At 53.5% G+C, this 25,515-nt stretch overlaps 1 protein-coding gene across 1 annotated transcript in view; it reads left to right on the forward strand.

Annotated features, from left to right (window-relative positions):
- TINAGL1 (tubulointerstitial nephritis antigen like 1) overlaps nt 1–3,813 on the forward strand; it is a 32,355-nt gene extending 28,542 nt beyond the window's left edge. The window contains exon 12 of the mRNA XM_030538706.1: nt 473–3,813. Coding sequence (XP_030394566.1) covers nt 473–616 — 144 coding nt within the window. The 3' untranslated portion in view covers nt 617–3,813. The remainder of the gene's footprint in view (nt 1–472) is intronic.
- The last annotated feature ends 21,702 nt before the right edge of the window (nt 3,814–25,515 follow it).

The raw sequence follows: 25,515 nt of genomic DNA on the forward strand, positions 1-25,515 counted from the left end.
TACGGTCCTGAAACTGGCTGCAGATCTCACACATGGACAGGGAGGTTTGTTGTGTTCTGGGGCACTAGAAACAGACATGGACACGCTAAGGCTCAGGATTCAGATCAGGAGTCAGCAGCTTTATTCAGCGTGTGTGACTGGGCTGCGGGTCTCCCCAGGACAGACCGGCGATTCCCAGCTGGCATGGGCTGCAACTGGCGCAGAACCAGAGATGGAGCCATTACAGGGCAACCTCTTCAGTTGTTCCAAAATTTGGGTCAGAACCAGGGAAGGGAAGGGTGCTTTCCAGGTTACTGCTGCATGCGTGTGCAGCTGTGCAGCTGTCTGTGCACGAGTGCGTGTCTGTGCGTGAGTGCGTCTGGCTGGCTGCATGGCTGTGTGTGTGTCTGCATGGCTGTGTCCTTGTACACACGTGCTACCCACAGACTCGGCTGCTAACATCTTCTAATGTCTTTTTCTGGCCTCCCTGCAGGTGGCTGCGAACTCCTGGGGCAAGCACTGGGGAGAGGGCGGCTACTTCCGCATCGCACGGGGTGCCAACGAGTGCGAGATCGAGACCTTCGTGGTGGGCGTCTGGGGCCGCGTCAGCATGGAGGACATGAGGCGCCGGAAGTGAGCCAGCCGGGTGGCCCTGTGTGGCACGGGGAGGCCGTTCCTCCCACAGCCCCGACGTGCTCCGTGTGTGATCTGGACCCAGCCACAGGCAGCTGCAGCAGACTCTGGCTCCGTCGCTACCCCCAAGGGACCCCGAAGGATCCCCAGCTGGCTGCCAGCCTCTCCCAGGACTACGTAGGGCTCTGGGAGGCCTGGCACCCCGGGGACCTGGGTGGATCCCTGAGGACTCATGGAGCTGCCACCAAGGAATGTCTTCCTAACATGGGCCACACCCTCTCCTGGTAACGGACCCTCGGCCCTGAGCAGTCCCTAGCAGGAGACATGCTGGGACCCTCTGGGGTGCTCCTTAGTGAGGACTGGGGGCTGTTTATGCTACTCAGACGGGGTTTGGGGCTGTGGGGCTGGGGTGCCTTGGGCCCCGCCATGTGGAAATCAGATCGGTCTGTTGCCCCACCCTTTTGGGAATGCTGCCGCCACCCTTGGGACCCCTGTTGCCCCAGCCCCGTCACCCATCGCTGGGCTTTTCCCCAGAGATCCAGAGGGGGCCCTAGGGCTTCCTGGACCCCCAGCTCTCCAGAGACCAACCTGTAGTTAACCCTTTCATCTCCCCGGGGGCAGAATGCCAGGAGTGCCAGTAAGCCACGCCCTTGTCACCGCAGTGGCAGGGGGTTTGCCCCTTCTCTCCATGCCACTGGGCGAGGAGATGGCACAGCCTTTCCTGAGAGCCTCCCGTGTTATCAAGGAGCCCGGTTTCCAGGGGTTACCACCAGCCATGCTGCCTGGATGGAGCTGGGCTGGGGCAGGGGAGTAACTGACATGCTGCCATTCTTCACCGTGGTCATCCCTAGCTTTCTCTTCATCCTAGAGGTCCCCACTCCACACCCCTGGAAGCCCACTCTGGTCTCCCACCCAGTCTCACTCCAGTCCCCACGGGATCTCCAACCACCCTCCCAATTTCCCACACGCCCTGTCCCCCGCAGCCTTTCCGCAGTCCTCTGCTCTGCTTCTCAGCGTCTCACCTCCAAACAACCCCTGTCTCGCGTGGAGCCCCGTTGGGACCCGGCAAGGCTGGCTTTCTGCTGACACTGAGGCCACGGTGCACTGGCCCGTATCTTATATGTACTCAGCTCTTGAAAGTGCGTCCCCAGCCCCCTGGCTTTTAACCACGGCCTCATGCTTTGTACCGGCCGGCAGGGTCTTAGTGCCTAATCCCGGCCTGGCTAAACAGGCTATTGTTGGGAGCCTGAGGTCGCTCGGGTGTTTGCACTTGATGCCCTTGCTGGCGCTGTCAGCGGCGCGGCCCGAGTCGTGACAGTAAGCTGCAGCCTTTCATGTCAAAGAGGCAGAGGATTGTTAAAACAGCCCAGTGCTTCCGCCTGACCGGAGCGGCGGGACGGGGAGGGGGCTTAGACTGCCTGCTCCAGCAGAGAAGCCAGGCACCGCTCCAAGAGTGGGAACCTGGGGGGCCAGAGAGATCAAAGCAAAGGCTGAGATGGAGAGCTGTGCTGGGGTGGGCGGGGGCAGGATGGAGGGGGGACGCAGAGCCCTCCTGCACTGGTCTCTGGGGCAGGCCTGGGAGGAGAGGTGGCTGGGTGGGATTCTGGTTCCTCCCTGGGGTGGACACTCTACTAGCAAAGTAACCAGTTAGGAAACCTTCCCCCACTCCCTGCTGGAAGCTTCTGCTGCCATACATCCCACCCGGCTGCTGCTCCAGTTCCCCGCGGGCTGCTCTCTGGCCCAGCTGGGCAGCCCTGGAATTGCTGTTTGGCTCCAAAGGGCTCTGAGCATGTAGAGGTGAGACTCCGTGAACAGGCAGCTCTCTGCACTGATGCAGGGCAGCAGGTGCCTATCAGCATCAGGGGTGTTTGGATCCAGGGCCCCCTGGCTTGACCCAGGGCAGAAACCCAGTGTCTGACACGCGGCATTTCTGTGGCAAACTCTCTCCCAGGTCCTGGTGCGGGTTTCCTCTCCCCTCCGTGATGCTCCCCAGGCTGGATGGCTTGTCCTGCCTAGGCCTCCTTACTCACTGGGATTTATTTTTCCCTCTCCACCCAGCTGCAGCCCCTTTTCAGCAAATCCCCATTGTCCAGCTCAGAGCTTAGCTGCAAAAAACATTAAAAACTGTGAAGTCCTCCTCCCCTCTCTGTGCCCATCCCTCCAGCTTCCTGGCTGCACTGGGATCTGTTTCTCCTTGTTCAAGAAGCGGCGTTAAACTTAAGGGCAGAGCCAGCTCATCTCTCAAAAGCCTTGAGCCTTTAAAGAGCGCCGTGTGAGAGCACGTGCAACACCCCCTCCCCGTGTGCAGACGTGTGTTTGCACAGCCAATTGTGCCTTTGTGTTGTGCACAAGTGGGTGTTGCTCACTAGGGGATGGAATTTGCCCTTGTGCAGACTTGGTAGCTTACAGCCTCTAGTCACTTGAGCCTGCCCTCCACCCTTGCGCTGGCCTGGAGTGAATTTCACACAAGGGGCATTTGTGCTTTTACCGCCTGTGTGTTAGTTAGGGATCCAGCTAACACAGGGCCCCAAAGGAATGGTGTTCTTCCACCGGCCGTGCAGCTGGCTTCAGGCCAGGAGTCTCTTCCAGGGGCAGCTCTGCACTGCGCCCAGCTGGGAGATGTCTCAGCGTAAAGCCATACGACTCAGGCGCGTAATCTAAACTTCTCCCCAGCCTGTCACTTTCCAGGACAGGCAAGGAATCTGCCTTTTCCCTATGGTGCTAAAGGGCCCAGCACAGGAAAATGTCCATTACCAAGGGCCTTGATTTGGGGAATTTATCCTTCTATTGATGTCAGTGGCAAAGCACCATCCCGCCACACACACACACCCCCCCTTTGACTTCAGTGGGAGCTGGATCAGGGCCACTGGTAGATAATGTTACACATTGCAATATTTGCTGCTGTACTCACAGCTTCGGCCGGGAGCAGGGGAGGGAGGCACTCTGTGTGTCTCTCGCTCCTGATCCAAAAGGTAATTGCTCTCAGACCAACGTCCCCGTCCACACGTCAGAGAGGAGAGCTGGTGTCCGAGATGTGGCAGACTGTGCATTGGCCAGGCTGTGAGTTTGTATCTAAAGACAAAACAAGCCTTCAAACTACCTGCCTAGCTAGCGGTCGGGCTGTCCGGAGGGGTTATATTTTAAGAATCTTTTGTATTTATTGTGCTTTTTATTATTTGTACATAAATTTATTGAAGCCTCCCACCAGCACACTGTGTCTTTCTTGCCCACAAAGTGGGCCTGTTTTCCATTGGTTACCGCTGGCTATCCCTGGGGGTCATTAGCCAGCTCCGTCCTGGCTGAGCCATCGATTCAGAGGTGTTAAAGGCAGAAGGGACCATTATGAGCAGCTAGTCTGAGTGTTAAAGAGTTTGGGGGAGACAAGGCCCTCCACCCCCGGCTTTCTGTGATTTACCAGGACTCTCAGTCAGCCAGTAAAACAGAAGGTTTATTTAGACGACAGGAACACCGTCCAAGACAGGTTTTGCAGGTACAGACAACAGGTTCCCCGCAGTCAGGTCCATCTTGGGGGGCCCCAGGGAGGCCAGAGCCCCATCTGAAATCCCCTCAATTTTCCCCGCCAGCTCCAAACTGAAAACTCTTCGGCCCCTCCTCTCCCTTTGTCTTCTTCCCAGGCCAGGAGGCCACCTGATCTTTTTGTTCTCCGACACCTTTAGTTGGCACCTTTGCAGCAGTGGGGCCCAGGCCATCAGTTGCCAGGAGACTGGGTGTTGGCCATTCTCTATGCAGACACCATCACACTGTCCCCCTAGGGCTCTGCAACAATCACACACCCCTAGACATTTGAGAAATGCATAGGGGAAACTGAGGCACCCACACAGCACTCAGAGAAAGCATGAAGACTGTTCACACTTCATCACACTGAACTGTGTAGTCCATCCCACAGAGCTCACCTGATGATGACTGAATCAAGGTCATATCTCACAGCTGAGCTACAGCACGTTTTAGAAACGCTCCCATGTTTGATGTAAAGCCTACAAGCAATGGAGCCTCCCCTCTGTCCCCTGGTACATTCCATTGGTTAATCACCTTTGGTGTCTGGCTTCATCTTCCAGCCGGTGCATCTCGTTCCACCTCTATTTGCTTCAATATCGGGCACAAGCCTACCTCAGACTTGCAACAGTCAGTTCCTCTAAAGCCAGAATTGTCCATCAGGATGGTTCCTTGTTCTTTCCTTTGACCCAGCTGGTACTGGTGTCACGGAGCCCCTGGGCGATGCTCGGGAACTGCGCCCTACAAGGCCACTCAGGACTCTAGTGAAGCCTCCTCTCTGTGAGCAGACTGTCTCCAGGGCAAGAAGCTCACACGGCTTCCACTTTCCTGGGTCTGACCTTTGGAGCATTCAGCATCCTCTGCCCCTCCGTGGGCTTCCCACAGCGAGCCCGCCCCAGTGGGGTCCTGGGGAAGCCCCAGGGTCCTGCACCCCCACTTCGCAGTCAGACGTGACTCAGCCAGCCAGTAAAACAGAGGTTTATTCAATGACAGGAACAGGGTCTAAAACAGAGCTTGTAGATACAGCGAACGGGACCCCTCGGCTGGGTCCATTCTGGGGGGCAGTGAGCCAGACCCCCACATCTGCCCTCACTTCCCATCCCCCTCCAGCCCCTTCTTCTCTGGCTTTGTCTCTTTCCCGGGCCAGGAGGTCTCTGATCTCTTTGTTCTCCCACACCTTTAGCATCCCCTTGCAGAGGGGAAGGGCCCCGGCCGTTAGCTGCCAGGAGATAGAACACTGGCCATTTATGTGCACTGGCCCTTTGCTCTGCAACAATCTCACCCCCTAGAGACTTAAGAAATGCATAGGGGAAACTGAGGCAGCCACACAGTATTCAGAGGAAACATTAAGAACAGTCCTACTTTGTCACAACTGGCTACTATTAGCAACGAAATACCAGTGTGGTTGCCCCCTGGCCCCCAGTCTGACAAGGCATGTCCCTCGATTAGCTGGGACACAGGCATTCTTGGATCAAGGAACCAGGCCATGGTTTTGCTGGGCGCTGCTCTCAGGGCTCGACACTGGCTGGTGCTGTGAACGGCTGCAGGGCTGTAGGCGGTGAGAAGCAGCTGCTGAGCACGGAGTAGACAGCGGGCTTGGCCTACCCTGCAGGGGGGACGCTGCATGCGGGGTGAGGCGGAGGAGGGAAGAGCCTTGTTTAACCATCGTGGCTGGTGGGAAGCCTGGTATTAGGACAGCCCCATGGGGAGCTCAAAGGTGCCAGGGGGAGACTGGAAAGTTTTCTTTTCTCCCTTGCTCCCCTTACCCCTGGGGTGAAGGAGTGTCTGGCTCTACCCGTCCCATGACATGGCACCATGTGCTTTCCCTGTGGGCCAAGCTCCAGCTGCTCAAGCCCAGGCGTGGGCAGGCACAGGGTCTGCCCTCTGTGCAGCCATGCGGGAGCCCTCTCCCCAGGATCTGAGCCCTCACTACCCATCAGTGGAGCGCAGTCCCTCACCGGGGCCTCGCGCCGCCCTGCCACACCACTGAGCAGTGTTTCCTTTTGCAGATCCTGCTCTGTCCGTGGATTTTCCACTCCCCTCTCCCCTGGTTCCTGGCCGTGATTGTTCTCCGAGGCTTGGCAAGCGCCCCAGGCCTGACACAGGGAATTCTTCACATGGCTGCATGCTACCCCACCAGGGCTTATGAAGGCAAAGCTGCTGGCTTTCTGCCTCATTAACCCCCCCTGCAGGGGGCGGAACCCCCCCTCAGTGTGCTGGAAGCTGGTCCTGGCTGAAGCCACCAGAATCGGAGACCTCCTGGACTACGGTGGGGGACTGTGTGGGGCTCTCCACCCTTCAGCTCCCACCCCCCACCCCCACGCGTGGTCCAGGAGGGCTGCCTTAACACCCACCTCTTGGGTTTTCCTTGAGCCGGTCCTGCGACAGGATGCTCCCCACTCGCCCTCACCCCACGCCCTCCGGACTTTGTCATCGGGCCCCTGCCCCACGAGTCGTTTCCCATGCCCCCCACCCCGTAACCCCCCCCACCTTCCATAACCCAAGCTGGCTGTGTGCCCTGCAGCCACTTTGTTTCCAACCCACACCAAGGGAACAACATTACACGCTCATGCTCCACACATTTCACTTCCTCACCCTCGTGTCGTGGCCCCGCTACCAAGGGGTGGGACCTACTCCCACACTCATTGGGGGAGGAACCCCGGTGGGCCCAGGAAAAAAACCCAACCCCCCCCCCCGCCAAAAAAAACCTGTTTGCTGGAGTGAGAGAGAAAGAGAGAGAGAGTGTGTGTGTGCCAGCAGATGCTCACAACTCAGCCCAAAAGTCTTCGGGGCCCAGGGATGAGGCACATGGGCTGCGGCTGAGTTTGGGCTGTTGGATTGAAGCCACCTGTAGCTAAGCACCTGCGCTGAGCCCGCCCCACCCAGTGTCCCAGGGGGCTGCCATGTGCTGGCGAGGGGTGTTTTGTGGCACCAGGTGGCGGGCCGAGTTCACCGGGGTTTTAGAGCCAGCTCCATTGTGGCACAGCCCAGCTCTTCACACTCGTGTGCTGCTGGTTCGTTGTGCTCACGTGGCACTTGTGGGGCGGGGGATCTGGGGGGTTTGACCCTTGGCCTGGGAGGGGCACATTGTGCAGCCACCTGAGCAGACAGGGCCAGCACCACCCTCCCCACCCTGGCCTGCTGGGGCAGGGAGCAGCACTGGCATTGCGATGGGCACACGAGGCGCCCAGCCCTGCTTGGTGGCACCCCCCCCGGGGCAGCGCTGAGGGCGCATGGCTGCCGTTGCCAGCAGGGGAGCTGTCAGCCCGCAGCACACCCCAGGAGCAGGCCCAGCCTGATGGGCTTGGTCCTGAAGCAACACCATCACCTACCCACACCCACACACACCAGGTCACTCGTCCCAGGGCCAGGAGCTCACGGGCTGGCTGTTTGCAGGGTCATGGCAGCTTCATGCACACGGCCTTCATCACATGCCTGCTTGGGGGTGGGCAGGGCCATGCAATGCATGAGACACTGGTGCGACGTGCTGGTGCAGGGACATGGCTGCGCCCATCAACAGGCTGGCTCTGCCAAGGCGGAGTGTGCGGCAGGGCCATGGGGCAGGGGCTCCCCAAGCCGCCAGAGCGCGGCTCCTCGGGCTCAATCCTCTGCCACGGAAAGCAAAGCAGCAGCTGAACAGGTGCCATGCCTCCCCCCCCCCGAAACACCCCCCCACACACCCTTGCCTGTCATTCTCCCCCACACACGAGGGGGCAAAGGGGAGGGCCCTGCTGTCCTCACCTTGCCCCTCACCCCTCCTCCTCCCACATGAGGTCAGCACCTAGACCAAATGTGCTGGCGAGATAAAGGGCCTGTCATTGTCTTGCTTCCTGTTTTGCCAGGACACGGTGACCGCTGGAAAACCCTGATCCGACGCACACGCGGCGCCCGTGCCAGGAACGTGCGGCCAGATTTGCTAGTGGGTGGAGAGGGGAGCGTGTCCATGCTAGCTCCAGTTGTTAGATGGTGTCAACACACAGCCATGCTACACTAGGTGTGCCGACACCTCCCCCCCAGCCCCCGCAGGAGAGACACCTGCGCACACCTGGTCCCACAGCCTGAACACTCACATGCCCTGGCCGCACTATGCAGATGAGCTGCATGCTGCACTAGCCTTCTCCCTGGGCCAGCGCACACCTGTCCAGCCACACCTGGGGCAGGAGCCCGGCACCCCATTGGTGCACAGTTCTGTAGGTATGGGCCTGCTGCAGCCCCCCCCCTGCCCTGCCTACCCCCCGCCAACACCCATGGCCCTACCCTCTGTAGGCGTTAGCAACATTAGGACTAAAGGCAATGACCACATGTTACACGCCTAGGCTGGACCTGGCAGAGAGAGAGAGAGTGTGTGTGTGTGTGTGCGCACGCGCACTCTGTAGCTCTGCAGGCAGTGCAGATATTTGTGGCGGGGGGGCGGTTACAGGTGCACTGCTGGAGCTGTGCACTGTGTGTGCCTAAGTGTGTGTGTGTGTGTGTGCGCATGCTGGGGGTGTGGAGGGGTGGGGTGTTGTCTGCATTCGTGCTGTGGCTGCAGCAACACTGTGGGGCCCGATGCACCAACTGGCAACAGGACGCCCGGGGAACCTCCTTATTCTTCCTGCAGCTGCCTGGTTAGCAATTCCCAAAGACACACCTGGCCTGGCAGGTATCTCACTGCCCCCCGCCCCCCAAATGAGCAATGCCGGGAGAGGCCTGAAGGGGGCGGGGCACTCAGCGGCAAGGCCGTGGTGGGACCAGGCCAGCCCCAGCCCCAGCCCCATGGAGCAGCCAGTGGTTTATCTACCGTGCCCCCCCGACCCCCCCTCGTTCATACTTCTGCAGCAGCAAGGCAGCAAGAGGCGAGTGCCACCTGGTGGCTGCACGCTGCATGCGCATGGGCCCAAGCTGCCCCAGCACCCAAGGGAGGAGCGTGTGTGAGGTGGGGGCTGTGTCGGGCGGCGTGGCTGGTCCCACACAGCACCCTGCACCATGGAGCCATGGCCCAAAGCCGGCAGGGCCCCCTGCAAAGCCCGGGAGAGGAGGAGCTAATGGCCTGACCATCTGCCAGGCTTGAGGCTTCCCACGTGCCATAACCGAGGAGCTGGCGCTCCCCGGCCCACGTGACCGCCAAAGAGTAGGACACGCCCGGCGGTGCGGTGCTGTGCGTCACATGGGGACTGTGTGGTGACGCCTTAGCTGGAACCGGGGTGGGGGGGGGGTCTGTGCTGGCCTGTCTCCTGGTGGGTGCTGGGTTAAAGCCCTGCCTGAGGGCACAGCTGTTTGGGGGAGCCGGGCAGGGGTGGGCCTCGGACACAGTGGGGAATGGCTGGGCTCACAACAGCTGCTGGCCTCAGTCTCTCTCTCTCTCTCTCTCTCTCACACACACACACACACACACACACACATCCATCCCTAAACTATAATGAGTTACACACACACACACACACACACACACACACACACACACACACACACATCCCTAAACTATAATGAGTTACACACACACACACACACACACACACACACACACACCATCCCTAGACTATAAAGAGTTACAGAGCGAGTCGCTCTCTCTCCCTTGCGCTCTCTCTCTCTCTCTCTCTCTCTCTCTCACACACACACACACACACACACACACACACACACACACACACCCCTAGACTATAATGAGTTACAGAGAGAGAGAGTGCGACACACACACACACACACACACACACACACACACACCCCTAGACTATAATGAGTTACAGAGCGAGTCTCACACGCACACGCGCACACACGCGCACAAACACACACACCCCAGACTATAATGAATTACAGAGCGAGTCTCTCTCTCTCTCTCTCTCTCTCACACACACACACACACACACACACACACCCCCCTAGACTATAATGAATTACAGAGCGAGTCTCTCTCACACACACACACACACAGACACACACGGCCGGCTTTAGGCAGTGCGGGGGCCCAATTTGAACATTTTTGGCAGGGCCCTGGTAGGGATGACTTAAAAAAAAAGAAAGAAGGTGTTAAACAAGCCTTTCATTTCTTCCATGTGTTAGTTACTTTCCATAAGTATATAAATCATACAATTATATATTATGTACATTGCATCATACATGCTGTTGATTGGTTAGTAATGACCGCCGTTTCACATGTGTTGGTCCCCGCCACCCCCCTGCGGGTGTGCACACTTGTGGGTCCCAGCTGCTCCCTGCTCCCCTCATTGAAGCAGGCGTGCAGGGTTACTGCCCTGGGAACTGCAGGGCAGCAGTGGACATGGGGCTGGCTGGAGGCAGGGCAGGGGCTGACTGGCAGTAGTGTCTGGCTGCAGGCAGGGCAGGGTGTGCAGAGCTGGTGCGGGCAGGGGTGTGTGGAGGGGAAGCTGGCTGGCTTTGGGCAGGGACACAGGGGTGTGTGGCAGGGGTTGGCTGGAGACAGGGCAGGGGGTTTGGAAGGGGCTGGCTGTGGGCACGGGGTGCAGAGCTGGCTGCAGGAGGCGGGGGCGGGGCTGGTGTGGGCAAGGCAGGGGGTGCAGCAGAGGCAGCTGGAGCCCTGGCCCTTTAAATAGCCACCAAGTGTCCTGCTATCCCAGGGCTCTGGAGGCTATTTAAAGGGCCTGGAGCTCCAGGCTGGAGAGCGGGGCTGCAGGTTAGGGCTTGCCACGCTCCGGCCGGAGTGCCAGCCAGGAGAATGGGGCCGTGGGGCTTGCCGCGCTCCAGCCAGAGCTCCAGCTGGGGCCGCGGGGCAGCTTGCCATGCTCCGGCCAGAGCTCCAGCTGGGAGAGTGGGGCTGTGGGGCAGCCGCGCTCCCACCGGCGCTTTGGTCAGGGGAGAGGCGCCATGGAAGACCCCGGAACAGACTTCAGTCAGGGTAAGTAAAAAAAATTTAAAAGGCGCCTAAGGCACGGGGCCCGATTCCCGGGAATCGGCTGAGTTGGCGTAAAGCCGGCCCTGCACACACAGACACACACAGACACACACATCCCTAGACTATAATGAGTTACAGAGCTAGTCTCACACACACACACACCTCATCCCTGGACTATAATGAGTTACGGAGCGAGTCTCTCTCTCTCTCTCACACACACACGCACACACACACACACACACACCCTTGCACATGGCGTAGTCCTGGCGGTGCAGCAGGCCAGATGTGGGGCGCTGCACTGGCTGGCGGAGGAGGCAGGCAGGAGGGCCCAGTGGGGAGGGGCTCCCTGGCTTTATGATTTGGTGGCCCCACAGAGTCCATGGGCAGCTCTGGGCAAACCCCTGCGCTCCGGGTCTGAGAGGTGTTCAGGCCCCTCAGTGCCACTAAGAGGTGAGTCTCACTGGTGCCCACCATGGGCCTGCCTGGGGTGAGGGGAACTCGCAGACGGCGAGGGGCTGCATCCTGCAGTAAGAGGAGGCCAGCAAAGGTGCTTAGCTAGCAGGACAAGGCGTGCTGTTTGCAGGGCCTGATGTGCCCCCCCCCCAGGCGTGCTGCTGCTCAGGCTGCAGTGCACGGGGGGTTGCACAGCGCCTGCTGGCTTCACTGCAGCCGCTGCAAAGCTGGGGGTGAAGGACAGCGGGCACGGCCTAGTGCAGTGTCCACCAGGTGGCGCCACAGGCATAGAAATGGCTGAGGGCCTGGTGCAGTGTCCCTGGGTGTCTGGAGCAGCAGGCCAGTGATGCTGGTTTTGGCTAGGGCTAGCGCAGATAACGCTCGCCATTAACGCACACAAAAAATTAATCGCACTTAAAAGAACCCGCTCACGATTCATTGCAGTTTTAATCGCACTATTAAACAATAGGAAACCAATTGAAGTGTATTAATAGTTCTGGATGTTTTTTCTACCCTTTCGAATAGATTGAGTTCAGTCACGACACGGAATACAAAGTGTCCAGTGCTCACGTCGTTTTATTTTTTATTACAAACATTTGCCCTGTAAAAAACGCTGAACAAAAGAAATGGTATTTGTCACTGCGCCCCATACAAGTAGGGTAGTGCAAGCTCTTTGGCATGAGACTCTGGATTTTTTTTGTTACATACCTGCAGTCAAAAAACAAAACAGTGTGAAACCTTACAGCCTACAAGTCCACTCAGTCCTATAGCTCATTCAGCCAATCGCTAAGACAAACAAGTCTGTTTACATTTACAGGCGATAATGCTGCCCACGTCTGATTTATAACGTCACCAGAAAGTGAGAACAGGCATTTGCATGGCACTGTTGTAGCCGATATTGCGAGGTATTCACGTGCCAGATATGCTAAACGTTCGTATGCCTCTTCATGCTTCAACCACCATTCCAGAGGACATGCTTCCACGCTGACTGCGCTCGTTAAAAAACTGAGTGTTAATTCAATTGTAACTGAACTCCTTGGGGGAGAATTGTACATAGAATCATAGAATATCAGGGTTGGAAGGGACCTCAGGAAGTCATCTAGTCCAACCCCCTGCTCCTGCTCTGTTTTACCCACATTCTGCCATATATCTATTGCATGTTATAGCAGTCTTGGATGATGACCCAGCACACGTTGGTCCTGCTTCTGCCAGTGTCTGGCCATGGAGGCCTTGGGTACCCATACCCAGGCTGTGTCACCCATAGTCATGGCCATAGACACCCATCCCCTCCATGAGCACACTCGCCATGTGGGACAGACTCCATACACGTCAGCACAAATGTTTCCAACTTTCTGATCACACAAACCAGAACATCCGCTGCCCTGCCCCCCCTGCCCGGCTCCCTCCATTCCCCCCCCCTTCTGCCGTTCGCTCTCCCCCACCCCCAACCCTTTCACCAGGCTGGGATACTAGAGGGTGAGGGCTCCGGCTGGGGGGTGTGGGCTCTGGGTGGGGCTGATGATGAGGGGTTTGGGTGAAGGAGGGGGTTCCTGGCTGGGGCAGGGGGTTGTGGTGTTGTGGGGTGCAGGCTCTGGGAGGGAGTTTGGGTCCAGGAGAGGACTCTGGGCTGCAACATAGGGTTGGGGTGCAGGAAAGGGCTCAGGGTGTGAGGTCCTGGTGTCACTTACCGCAGCTCCCGGGATGTGGCCGCCAGCTCCCTGCAGCCCCTAGGCACAGCCGGGGAGGCTTCATGCACTGCCCTCATGCCTGCAGATGCCACCTCTGCAGATCCCATTGGTCGCGGTTCCTGGCCAATGGGATCTGCGGAGCCAGCACTAGGGGAGGACGCAGTGCGCAGATACCTCTCTAGCAGCCCATGCACTTAGGGCCTCAAGGACCTGGCAGCTATTTCTGGGAGCCGCGCAGAGCACGGGCAGGCAAGGAGTCCTGGATCTTTTCGACCGGGTGTTCTGGTTCAAATCCGGACGCCTGGGAACTCGAACATGAGTCAAACTCCAGCTCCCCTTACTAGGACAGGCTGCGCTTGGCTCAGCCAGACCATGTGTTCCCTGCCTTCACTCCCCAAATAGCTGCTCTAATTAGCCCCCATTGCAGCCTTTGCAGATCTTTGTGTTAATTACTATTGTCGGGGTTTGTGTATGTCTGGCTGCTCAGCCCAGGCAGTTAGCAAGAGGCACGACAAAGCAAAGCACGTGACAGGCTCTGCCAGATCAATGGTGCAGAGCAAACTGGAAATGGGGGCTGGAGGAAGGGGCCTGCACACAAGGCTGGGCTGGCAGAGAAATGGAGTAACAGGCTCAGTCACTGTAGCAATCCTAGGCAATAGACACTGCCCCCAGGGTTCCTGTTAACAGCATGTGTGTGGCCCAGAGCTGCAGCTCCAGTAAGGAGCTCAGGCTGCTGGATCGAGGCAGGACCTGGCTGCAGGGCTGCACCTGCATCAGCAAAGCGCACAGTCCTGCTCGTTCGCCAGGCCAGGGCAAGCACCCAACAGGTGCAGTTGAGTTGATGAGCAGTCACAGAAGGGCCTGGCTACCTGGATTTCTGGGTCCTATGCCTGACATGAGAAATTACTTGAAACAATGTGCCTGAGCAATCTTGTGCCTCAGTTTCCCCATCTGTAAAATAGGGCTAATAGCATTGATCTATCTCATAGGGGGACAGGCCTTGACAATGAATTGTTTGCATGCTAATCTGGCAGAGCCTGGACCTCCAGAACAGGCCGCATAACTTGAAAGTGCCAATCCATGAAAGACGCTCCCCCTTGACTGTGAAGGGTTGCCGCTGATGCCAAGCCTGGGTCTTTCATTGCTCCCCTTCAGATCTAGCACTTCCCTGAGCCCTGGCCGTGGCCTGACTTCAGCAGAGATAAATTGCCTTTTATTTGCTAGTCGTGGTAACAACAAAAAATCCCAGCTAGGCCGAGGCTGTTCGAGAACTAAACCAGCAAAGAGACAAGAGATGCTGGTGTCTGGGCATTCAGCTGAGCAGCTGGCAAAAGGCCCTAGCGGGAGAGTGCAGGCCGTAGCCTGGAGATAGTAATCCATCCTTTGGCTGCTTAGATGGGACGCCTTTCGGGGCAGGAACTGGCTCTTGCTATGTGAACACATAGGGAGAGATTTTTCAGAAGAGTTCTGCTCATTTAGGCACCCAGCTAAGAGCTATATTTCCCAGCGCTACCCTTATGGCATGTGAGGTGAAAATCTGGCCCACAGCCCCCCGAAAAAATGAGGTCTGATCTCAGTCGGAGCCTCTAGCTGCTCCTGCAATACACAGAACAGTGTTTTGCTTTTAGCTCTTTGGTTTCTCATGCTCAGAATGATGCAAAACCAACCTCTTTGGGGGCTGACATTTGCCCTGCTTGGTCTCTGCCCAAAGGCTGAGCTAAATTCCTCTTGCTGTTTTCCAACTAGGGGAGAGTGTATGAGGGTGGAGGTGGGGTGCAAATACACTTTTCCTACTATAAAAAAAAATGTAAGCACACACTTTCTAACAAAGAGTTACAGCAACCCCCCAAGTCAGACACTGGTAACTCAGCACGGGCCCCGTCCAGGTTGAAGTCTTGCGCTGACATGACCTACGGAATCAAAGATCTGCTGGAAAGGAAGCAGTTATTAAAGATGACAATGCGAGATCCAGATACAAGCTCCCACACAGATTAAGCTCCAGCTCTGTCTCCTGTGTTTACCACGTCTGGAATGCCATTGAGCACACAGCAACACCTACTGGCTGACTAATGTGCTGCAAGAAAACCTAGCAACACAATCCCCTTTCATTAACTGGGAGAAGAGAGTAAAATATTAAACAAAAGAAGTCACTGAAAAATGTTCCCGGAGAAGCTTTAACTCCCGGAGACAGGTTCCACTGTGACCAGCAGGCAGATGGTTTCAAAAAAGAAATTCTTATCACTTGGGCAAGAAAGTTGGTGGTGACCTGGCTACGGTAACTGTACAAGGAAAAGCAAAGAGCAGGTAAAAGCCAATCACCATGGAGAAAAAACTGAGTTTTCTACCTCAGTTTCTTCAAAGTACAAGCAAGATCACACAAGCATTTATACGTTTTAGTGGCATTAATGGATTAATTAAAAACATTTGCAGTTTGTTTATGTTATGTCCTGCCCATGTTTGTATTTTCTTACTTCTGTTTTTAAACCATTGCTATCTCCGGGCTGGGTCATGCTGACTCCACTGTTTCTTATTTGCTTCTGACGTAAGCCTTTATTTTACAGGTCTCGCAATATTAGGCTAAGACTTAGCATGACAGAAACAATGAAGGAATGTGCAAGAGGAGACCCAATGTTGCTTTTCTGTTAGCCCAGGGGACTAGGGAATCCACAGTCCTGGGTTCTAGTCCCGGTCCTGCCACTGACTCACCATGTGACCAAATCATTTGGTGTCTCAGTTTGTTCCTCTAAAATAAGAATCATCACCGGGCAGGGATAGTGTGAGGCGTAAAAGTACATTGGGCTACTCTGATGCAAGGCAAAGTTATCCTCTTCATCATCAACAAAGAACTAACTCCACAGCTGAAAGGGAGCTATCCCTTACCCCCAGGCACAATGTTCCCTGCCAGTCAGGCTGCAGGAAGCATTCGTAACGGCATGGGCCACCCTCCACCTTCTGTACAGTACAGATATTGCTGCAGGATAGGATTGTATCTCGCCCACTGCAGCTCTGGTCTTTCTCTGGGGCAGCTGCCTGTGCGTGACCTCTCTTCTGTTTGTGGGGTATCAGGCAGAGCCCCCCACAGCAGGGAGCTTAGCAAATAATACAGAAAACTGCAGGTCCATTTCTGTCTCCAACTCCATTTTGCAGCAACAGAGGAATAAAGCCTCAGTTTCTGTTTTTCCAGTAAGCCGGATGCTTCTGTCTAAAGGGCTGAGATCTGGAACGAGCTAACTGATGTGGAAGGCGGCTGCGCTGGCACATGAACGGAGGGAGGTAAATGTCAGGGGAGCATCTGACCAAAAATAAGGGCCAATTACCACTGTAAAAACGCAATGGCACTTCATCCTGAGCTGCAGCCTCTCCTCCAGATGGCAACTGAGTGTCTCAGCATAGTGCTAACGAGGCACAAATAAACCATCCAACTTCATGAAAAGAGCCACAATCATGGGCCAGTTACAGTCTGAAATGAATTAGAAACACTGCACCATAATCTAATTGTAAAACACCACAGCAGCCCTGCACGGCTCTTCCGTAAGGACTAGTTAGTGATGGCCAGAAAAGTGACTATGGATAATGCAGCACTTTCGGAGGGCTTGGCTGGACTGGAGAAGTTTGTCCCAGTGTAATGACATCAATGGGGCGACACTCGTGTAACTCAAATTCAGATACTGCACTGGTGCCAAATGGGGCTTGCACGAGAGGGTGACTTGCCCTGATATGCACCAGTGCAAGGCCCATCTTACCCCAGCCCTGCATGCCTACGCATCAGTGCAACTACATTGGTGCTAAAATACTCCAGCATGGCCAGGGCCCGGCTTTATGCAGCCACTCAACAGCTCTAGGTCGCTGTTGTTCCACTCCCCAACATCATGGCTGTTACCTATCAAAGGGAAGCGATTCCCCAGTGGTCCCCCTTTCAGGCTGACAAACAGCCTAGAAGCCCCGGATGGTGTCATGCTGGCGGTGACTCGGGCCAGCAATACCAGAGTTTTTTCCATCCCATGTCACTGTCCCAGTGTTTCCTTGGACATTTTGGAAATGGGTGTAGGAGCTTCCCTTCGAGTGCACTTCACCCCTGCCGAGGGCAAGCAGCACAAACCTGCCCCACTGCCTAGGTCCTAGTCCAGAACGTGGGACTTCCCTCAGGCACTGGGCTCAGGGTGCCTGTGTTTGCAGAGGTGACAGCTGCCTTCTTGGCCAACACCTCGGGGCCTGAACGAGGGCCCTCCAGAGCTAGAAGCATGAGCTAAGGAGTCAAGTGCAGGGCACAGCAATGGGCCAGTGGCCCTTTAAACAGTTTGGGAGCCAGCTAATGGGCAGCTGTGGGTATGTCTACACTGCAGCAAATGCCCTGAATTGCAGAGCCTGGGTCAGCTGACTCAGTTCCCTGGGCTCGGATTGTGGGGTGATAAAATTGCAGGGTGGGAGGGTCCCAAAGCCTGGACTCCAGCCTGAGCCCAATTCTATAGCCCCAAGCCCATCAGTTGGCCAGGCCAGCCACAGCCACGCCGCAGTTCTTTTATCTCAGCAGAGACGTACCCTGTGTGTCTATGTAGCTAGGCCTTGCCTGCTTGTATGTAGCTACTAAACATGGTTATTTGGAGCCCAGCTGCACCCGGGGGGTTCCTCATATTCGTAATGTCACATAGAGCGAAGATGCACCAGCAAGGCTCCTGGACTAGGGCTGTAACAGCCTCTGGCGATCAGGCGCAGAGCTGGACCCGTGACCCAGGTGAGACCTTGCCCCCTACGCTGGAGCGAAGTGCTCTCATGCTGAGGCTGCCTTGCCCAGACCACTTTGTGGAGGGGCAGCACGTTGGCTAAGCCAGAGCCTCCTGCGGATTGCTCAGGGTGACCTACATGCAGCTGGCAGAGACCGTTAAAGGCAATAAACTGGAAGAGGAAGGAAATGACTTCTGAAGAGTTCTCTGCCAGCTGGACAGTTTTGATGGATTGCCCCAGGCTTTGCCTTCAGAATCTCACTTTGCTCCAGGCTCCCTGGTCAGCGAGGGGGATGGGGAAGGAGGGGGGATTAATTGCTTTGCGTTAAAGTCAGATGCAAATACCAGAATCCGCTGAGGGGCCCAGGACCACAGAGAGATTTTGAAGATGCTGAATTCTCCATTACACTGGTTTCTTCTCATCCTGCGGATCTTACGGCAGGAGAGAAGCCACATCTCACAGCAAGACCCTGTCGCTCCCAGGTACAGCTGGATGATGTTCTCTGGCCTGTGCTGTGCAGGGCAAATGGCACGATCAGAACAGGCCAGTCTGACCTCAGTCTCTTTGCAAAATGAGGAGGAACTCGGTAGCAAACAGCTCTGAGAGTCGCACCTGGAGTTGGCTTTTGCTATTTTATCAACTTATACATCAATGACAACCTTTAGCTCAGCCCCAGCCAGGCACAGAGCGATCCAGGAGAGACTAATGGCACCTGAAACAATTCTCGCTGTGAGTAACCCAACAGTCAGAATTAGGGCTTCTTTCTCTGCTACTTTAAACAGAACCTAACTGAGCACAGGATGGGAGTGATGAATGATGCAACCCCTAGAACAGGTTCTGGAGCTCTGTGGATGCTGCAGATATTTGCTGGAGTTTTTAAACAGCTGTGTTTCCAGGGTGTTTTCAGGTGGGCTCTCCCCAGATGTTTTAGCAAATGGATCAGCCGGCAGGAATGGCTGCTAAGACCCCTATTCAGCAAAGCATTTGTACACATGCCCATCTCTAAGCACGTGAGCAGTTCCATGCACCAGATCATCAACCAATTGAAATCTGTGTAGCTTCCCTGACATCACATGAGCTAGGTTGACATCCGGTCTGCTGACTGTGACGAGACGGCTCACCTGCTCAACATTCCTCACTCACTTTGCTGGAACAGCGCCTTTTAAGCACAAGTTTGTACTGGAGTCATCACAGTAAATGTTAAAACAAACAAGAGCTTAAACCCACATGCTCCAGGGCGCAAGCCAACCTTTCACGAACAGGGGCCAGGAAGAAATTCCCCCTGGGGACAGATTGTCCCAGAACTACCCATTGCAGGATTTTTTGCCCATTCCTCTGCAGATGGTTCTAGTTACTGTCAGAGACAGGCTACCAGTCTAGAGGGAGCCCTGGTTTGATCTGGTAGTGCAATTCCTATAGACTGACATCATTTAAATAGCTGAAATCATAAAATTTACAGTTTTTAAAATCCTATGTCTGAAATTGACCAAAATGGACCAGGAATTTGGTAGGGCCCTACTGATGGAGACTCCATCGTGATCCTTGGTAAATTGCTGCAGTGGTTATTTATATTCAGCATTAAAAATTTATACCTTATTGCCAATCTGAATTTGTCTAGCCTCAACGTCCAGCCACTGGATGGTGTTATATTTTCCTCTGCTAGATTGAAAAGCCTATTATTAAAATATCTGTTCCCCATGTGGGTGCTTATGGACTGTGATCAAGTCACCTCTCAACCTTCTCTTTGATACACTAAATAGATAAGTCTCTCTCGCTATAAGGCAGGTTTTCTAATCATTCTTGGGGTTGTTCTCTGAACACTCCTCAATGAATCAAAAACCTTCCATGGGCATCAGAACCAGATACAATATTTCAGCAGAGCTAACACAGCGCCACATACAGATGTAAAATAACCTCGCCACTCCTGCTTGAGAGTCCCCTGTTTATGCATCCCAGGATCGCATCAGCTCTTTTGGCCACGGCATCACATTGGGCGCTCATGCTCCGCTGATTATCCATCAGTGATATATAAATAATCTTCATTCTTAATGCCACAGGGAGGGAAACAAAATGTGACTGAAAAGTTCTCCTCCCTCAGCAGTGTGTGTGTAGGAGGTCGTTTTCTTGCTTCATTCAACATCCATCTGCAGGACCTTCCAACTCCCACTCCCACTCTGAAACTTGAAATCCAGCTGCGATCGACACAGCACGGGAGCTGGGAAGAGCCACAGCTAGACACAACAGGTAGCAACGCAGCAACATGAATCCTGCCAGCACTAGACCTCAGCAGCCGGTTTAACAAGGCAGGCAGAGCGGTTTGCAGAAGCTATAATTAGCTCAAGGGCACTAGGGCAACATTAAAGTTCTACGAGGCTCTGAACGTTTGGGAGGAAAGGGAAGGAAGGAAGGATGCTACTGAGCAGCAGCCAGACACTAATTTTGCCGCATATGGAACTATTGCTGGGCTGCAGGTAGGATCCACTTCTATCCACTAACTTCCTGACTCTCTTTGATTGTATGTTCACGAAACCAGGCAGGCTGCACTCTGAGGTTAACAGCAGATGAACTGGGGAGAATTCCAAGGCAGTAGCAAGCCTTCTTCAGGACTTGGGACAGAGGTGTTTGGTTAAAATGAGGAACAGGTGCTCTTTGGCTGAAACACACAGGCCATCCAACCAGAACTGCTTCAACTCCAGAAGCCAAAATAATGTCCCTTGAAGCCTCCTCAGGGACACAATCCTGCCAGGAACAGTTGCAGTGCAATGCATACAGGACTCAAGCGGACTCAATCCATCTAGAGAGAACAGGACAATTCAGGACATGCCCAGTGGGGGAGGCAGGAAGATGAGGGCTCTTTGAGAACAGCTTTGCCACGTGTCAGAGACTACGGCTCATGCTTTACATTGCCAGAGTCATTTTAACGTTTCCCCCAGCTGCCCGACAGGCTTGGGACACACGAGCGATATCCGAATTCACCTCTGAACTATGGGAAATGCAGCAACGGGAGAGATTACGCCAGTTACACATGTAACAGGCACAAGCACCCTGCGGTATATTTCGATTGGTCACGCCTATTTAAATCCAAAGGGGTTCCCATGATTTGAGCAGATGTCACTGAGATTAGAACCAGAACCTGAGATCCTCATGTACCCGGCATTAGCTGGGCAATCTCCTTCGAATCTAAGGGCTTGTCTCCATCTCCAGTGCAACACCCCTGTAACGCTGCAGTGAAGATGCTATTACGCTGACGGGAGAGCTTCTCCCATCAGCGCCCCTGAGACCCTCTCTCATAGGCTTAGTTCTGTCTACACAGGGGGTTAGGTTGGCATAGCTACATCACTCAGGGGTGTGTAGCTTTCACACCCCAAGTGACACAGTTATACTGACATAGGTCTGCAGTGTAGGCCTGACCTTAGAGTGATCCACAGCGTGCTCCGCTCTGATCACACAACAGTGTGAATCAGGCATGACTAGAGTCATACTGGTGTGAAAGTGGAGTTAGGCCCAACACACTTTCAGGTCATTTACCTGACTCAAGCAGAGAGTTTATTATTCCTTGTGGTAAATATAAAAAGGTGTTAAGCAATTGGATTTTAATTTAAACCATTAAGAGAAGGAGCCTGACACGGTTCGGGGTCTGTCTTCCTGACCATGGTTTGCCTCCTTACTAGATGCTTTCCATGGCTTAGAGCAATGAATTGAGCTTACAAAATGTTTCTGATGAAAATAAGTGTTTTTTTTTTTGACCTTGCATCACCTCCACTAGTTCTCTGGAGGCTATAAAATGTTAACATCGTGGATATCCTTTGTATTAAATGGGAACTTTTTATAAAACTACTTATAAATGTTAATAGATTCCATACGAATATGACATTCAGGAGTTAAATGTGGCACAGATGGCTATTAGAACATCAGCAGATGTTATTCTGGATGGTTATAAACCACCCGTTGGACTCTAGCAGTTGACTAGCTAGGCATGAAGACATCTGTCAATCATTTGTTAACCCCTTAGAAATGCAATTTGACTATAAGATGACCAGTATCGGTTTGCACCCAATAAACTGCTTTGCATCCAAGGTCGCAAAACTAGCACCCAAGACTCCTGGCTAAGTGTGATGTCTCTTTCACATCGCTGCGAACAATCAAACAGCAGGATTTCAGTCTCCAGGCAGAGACAAAACATTAGATGAATAAACTCTCCCCACAGACTTTATTTTAAATTATGCTCAATCATAAGACGATTGAGGCTGTTGGGATGGATGGGCAGCCCCACAGCAACAGCGCTGCCTGGGACAAGAGACCCCTTTGATGGCTTGTTACAAACGTGGTGTTCTGTATAGACTTAAAAAACCTCTGTTGTAGCATTTGACGGCGTGAGGCGCCCTCTGTAGTCAACGGGAGAAATCCCATTGCTTCATTTTACACAGAGCTAGAACCATCTGTGCCCCTTGGATGGAGATTGCTACGAAATCACCCACCTTCTCTCTAATACCTGGGGCCCAACAACTCTGCACCTGACTGGGAACAGACAGTCACATCCCGGGGCTTCACAAACGTCTCACGCTACCAGTTTCAACAGGTGCAGAAGATGCTTCCATTGCAAACTCTCTCTGCTCGGGGAGTGGGCAGGTGGAGCAGACCCTTTGCTTTCATTATTACTGGGGTCTTGTCTATTTTGATCGTAAGCTCTTGCAAAGATTCAGGAAAGGAGTCAACATTTCTACAGCTAGCAAAAATATTCAGAGTTGGAATAACTGATGCTAACAAATGTTTTGGATGGGATATTAAACCTTGTGCTTCAGAGCTTAAGTGGATTGCTAATTGTTATAGGCCAAGATGAGTGCTGTGGGGGGGGGGAGCGGGTAGGGGGGAATAGAACATAAGAACGGCCATACTGGGTCAGACCAAAGGTCCATTTAGCCCAGTATCTTGTCTACTGACATGGCCAGTGCCTGGTGCCCCAGAGGGAATGAACAGAACAGGTAATCATCAAATGATCCATCCCGTCACCCATTCCCAGCTTCTGGCAAACAGAGGCTAGGGCCACCATCCCTGCCCATCCTGGCTAATAGCTATTGATGGACCTAGCCTCCAGGAACTGATCTAGTCCTTTTGTGATCCCTGTTATAGTCTTGGACCTTCACAACATCCTCTGGCAGGTTGACTGTGCGTTGTATAAAGAAATACATCTTTTTGCTTGTTTTAAACTGGCTACCTATTAATTTCTTTTGGTGACCCCTAGTTCTTGTGTTATGAGGAGTAAACAACACCTTCTTATTTACTTCTCCAAACCAGTCATGATTTTATAGACCTCTATCACATCCCCCCTTAGTCGTCTCTTTTCCAGGCCAAACCGTCTCTTTAATCTCGTCTCATATAGAAGCCGTTCCACACCCCTGATCGTTTAAGTTACTCTTTTTTGTATCTTTTCCACTTCCAATAGAAGTGTGAAAAATCGGGGCGAGGGGTGGGGGGTAATAGGTGCCACTGAAGACCCGGAGCGCCACCAGGTGAGTAAAAATTAAAAAGGTGCCTCTAGCCAGGGAAGGGATTCTCGGCCAGGGCTCGTTGGGCCCCTGTGGGGCCCAGGGCAAATTGCCCCACTTTCCCCCCCTCTGGGCGGCCCTGACTGCGCACAGTACTCAAGGTGTGGGCGTATTTGTGATGCATCCGATGAAGTGGGCTGTAGCCCAGGAAAGCTTATGCTCATGTAAATTTGTGAGTCTCTAAGGTGCCACAAGGACTTCTGTGCTTTTTCCATAGTCTCTAAGACCTCGATCCAGCAAAGCACATGCTTAAAGTGAAGGCAATGGGACCACATTTGGGACTGATCCTCTGCCCACTGACGTCCATGAACAGCCTGCCATTCATTTCGTCTGTCTTTGGACCATGCACAATGTGCCTAAAACGGAGCGCTGGATCAGAGCCCAAGCAAAACATTAGTCCTTCAGATTTATAGCGTCAAATACAGCCGAGGGGATTTGCCCAGCTCAGGGGCTAAATATTTTATGTCCAGGACCAGCTGTTTTCATAACCAAGAACAGCTATTTTTGAAAGATTAAATCAATTAGAGAAACTATTAGGTTAGGTTTAAATTAAAATCATATCTAGTCGAAATCCCTCCATTGTGCGGCATGTCCTACAGATGTCACCTGAATATTTTACACTCCGCTATGACAGCGCTCTGTACATTTGCACACTCTCAAAGCACGAGCCCCTTGATAAATATGCAATTCAGCCAGCGCTGGAAATGGAATTTGGGCATGAAATTAATTGCAACAGATTGCATCAAAGTCAGCCCCTGCCGTTAGCATCCTACCTGAAATAGGAGATAAGCAAAGCAGTTCCCTTCTCTCTGATGCAGCTTTTGGCAGAGAGCCCCATGCTGGGGAAAGCACCGTGCCTCAGTGCAGCCTGGTTAAACATGACACGACGGCTAATCCGAAACAAAAATCTATACTCGTTTGGGTTGCATTGAGTCTTCTGTGCTGCATTCATATCGATAAGGCGATCAACTCGGCAGCCCCTTGACTCAGCAAGGACTCTGCTCAGTTGGGTCAGAAAGGGTGGCTTCATTTAAAGTCATAATGGAGCTGTGGCCATAGCTGGGAAGATATTTACTTCACCAAGATATTTACTACACAGGAGAAAGGCATCTTGATGATGATAAGCCAAATTCAACCATAGGGTAAGCAGGGAAAGTTATTTTCTTCATTCAGCTAAATTGGAACTCTATGGACCCAACTGGGTAAGGCAGTGGACTGGGATATGGGAGAACGGGGTTCATTCCTGGCTTTGCCACTGGCCTGCTGGGGACCTTGGGCTCCCTCTGCCTCAGTTTCCCCATCTGTACAATGGGGATAATGATACTGACCCTCCTTTGTAAAGCACTTTGAGATCTATGGATGAAAAGCCGGAGATGAGAGCTAGGGATTATCAACACTAGACTGAAGTTGAATTCGACACCATGTAACATGACACTCTGGGTAGGTTGTCAGCAATAGGGATTGACTCCACTCCCAATCAAGGTGATAGTCTGAGGCCAGGTCTGCACAAGGAACTGTTGCCAGTGTAGTAATGCCAGTTTGCGGGAGGATGTGATTTTTTTTTAAATGACATTTTTCTACTGGCCAAAGCCCAAGAACAGACGGAATCCAGCTTACTGGGTGTAGGGAAAGCAGTAGAAGCTAGAATAGCAATAGCACTCGTCAATATATGCAACAGCCCCATTAGAGCTAGTGGGGAATTTTTCAACCACCTGTTTTTTCATTGGAAAATGCTGATTCCTCAAAAACAAAACTCAAAAATTTTTTGAAAACAAGTCTGGACATTGCCAAGACGTTTCCATGTTTTCCAAACCAGAAAAATTCCAGTTTTTCAGTTTCAAAACCAGCTTTAATAAAAATGGTCAGAATGAAAAAGCCACTTTTTTGATGGACCCGAATGGAATTTTTTTTGGGGGGGGGGGGAGGAGGGTGGATTTTTGGTTTGTGAACAGTTCTGGAGATTTCATCTTTTCATCCCAATTTAGAACAGGGGAAAATGTGTTCCTCCCCCTCCCCGCCAGTATCTTAAAAATGGTCCTGGCCCGGGAAAAGTGTTTTCTGCACAGCTCTCTCCTCCACTAGGACAGCGGCAGTCCAATGCCACCGGCTTAGTTCTCCCAGCAAACCATTCCCA

This window comes from Gopherus evgoodei, chromosome 20 (assembly GCF_007399415.2).
Source record: "Gopherus evgoodei ecotype Sinaloan lineage chromosome 20, rGopEvg1_v1.p, whole genome shotgun sequence".
NCBI classification, from domain to species: domain Eukaryota; kingdom Metazoa; phylum Chordata; order Testudines; family Testudinidae; genus Gopherus; species Gopherus evgoodei.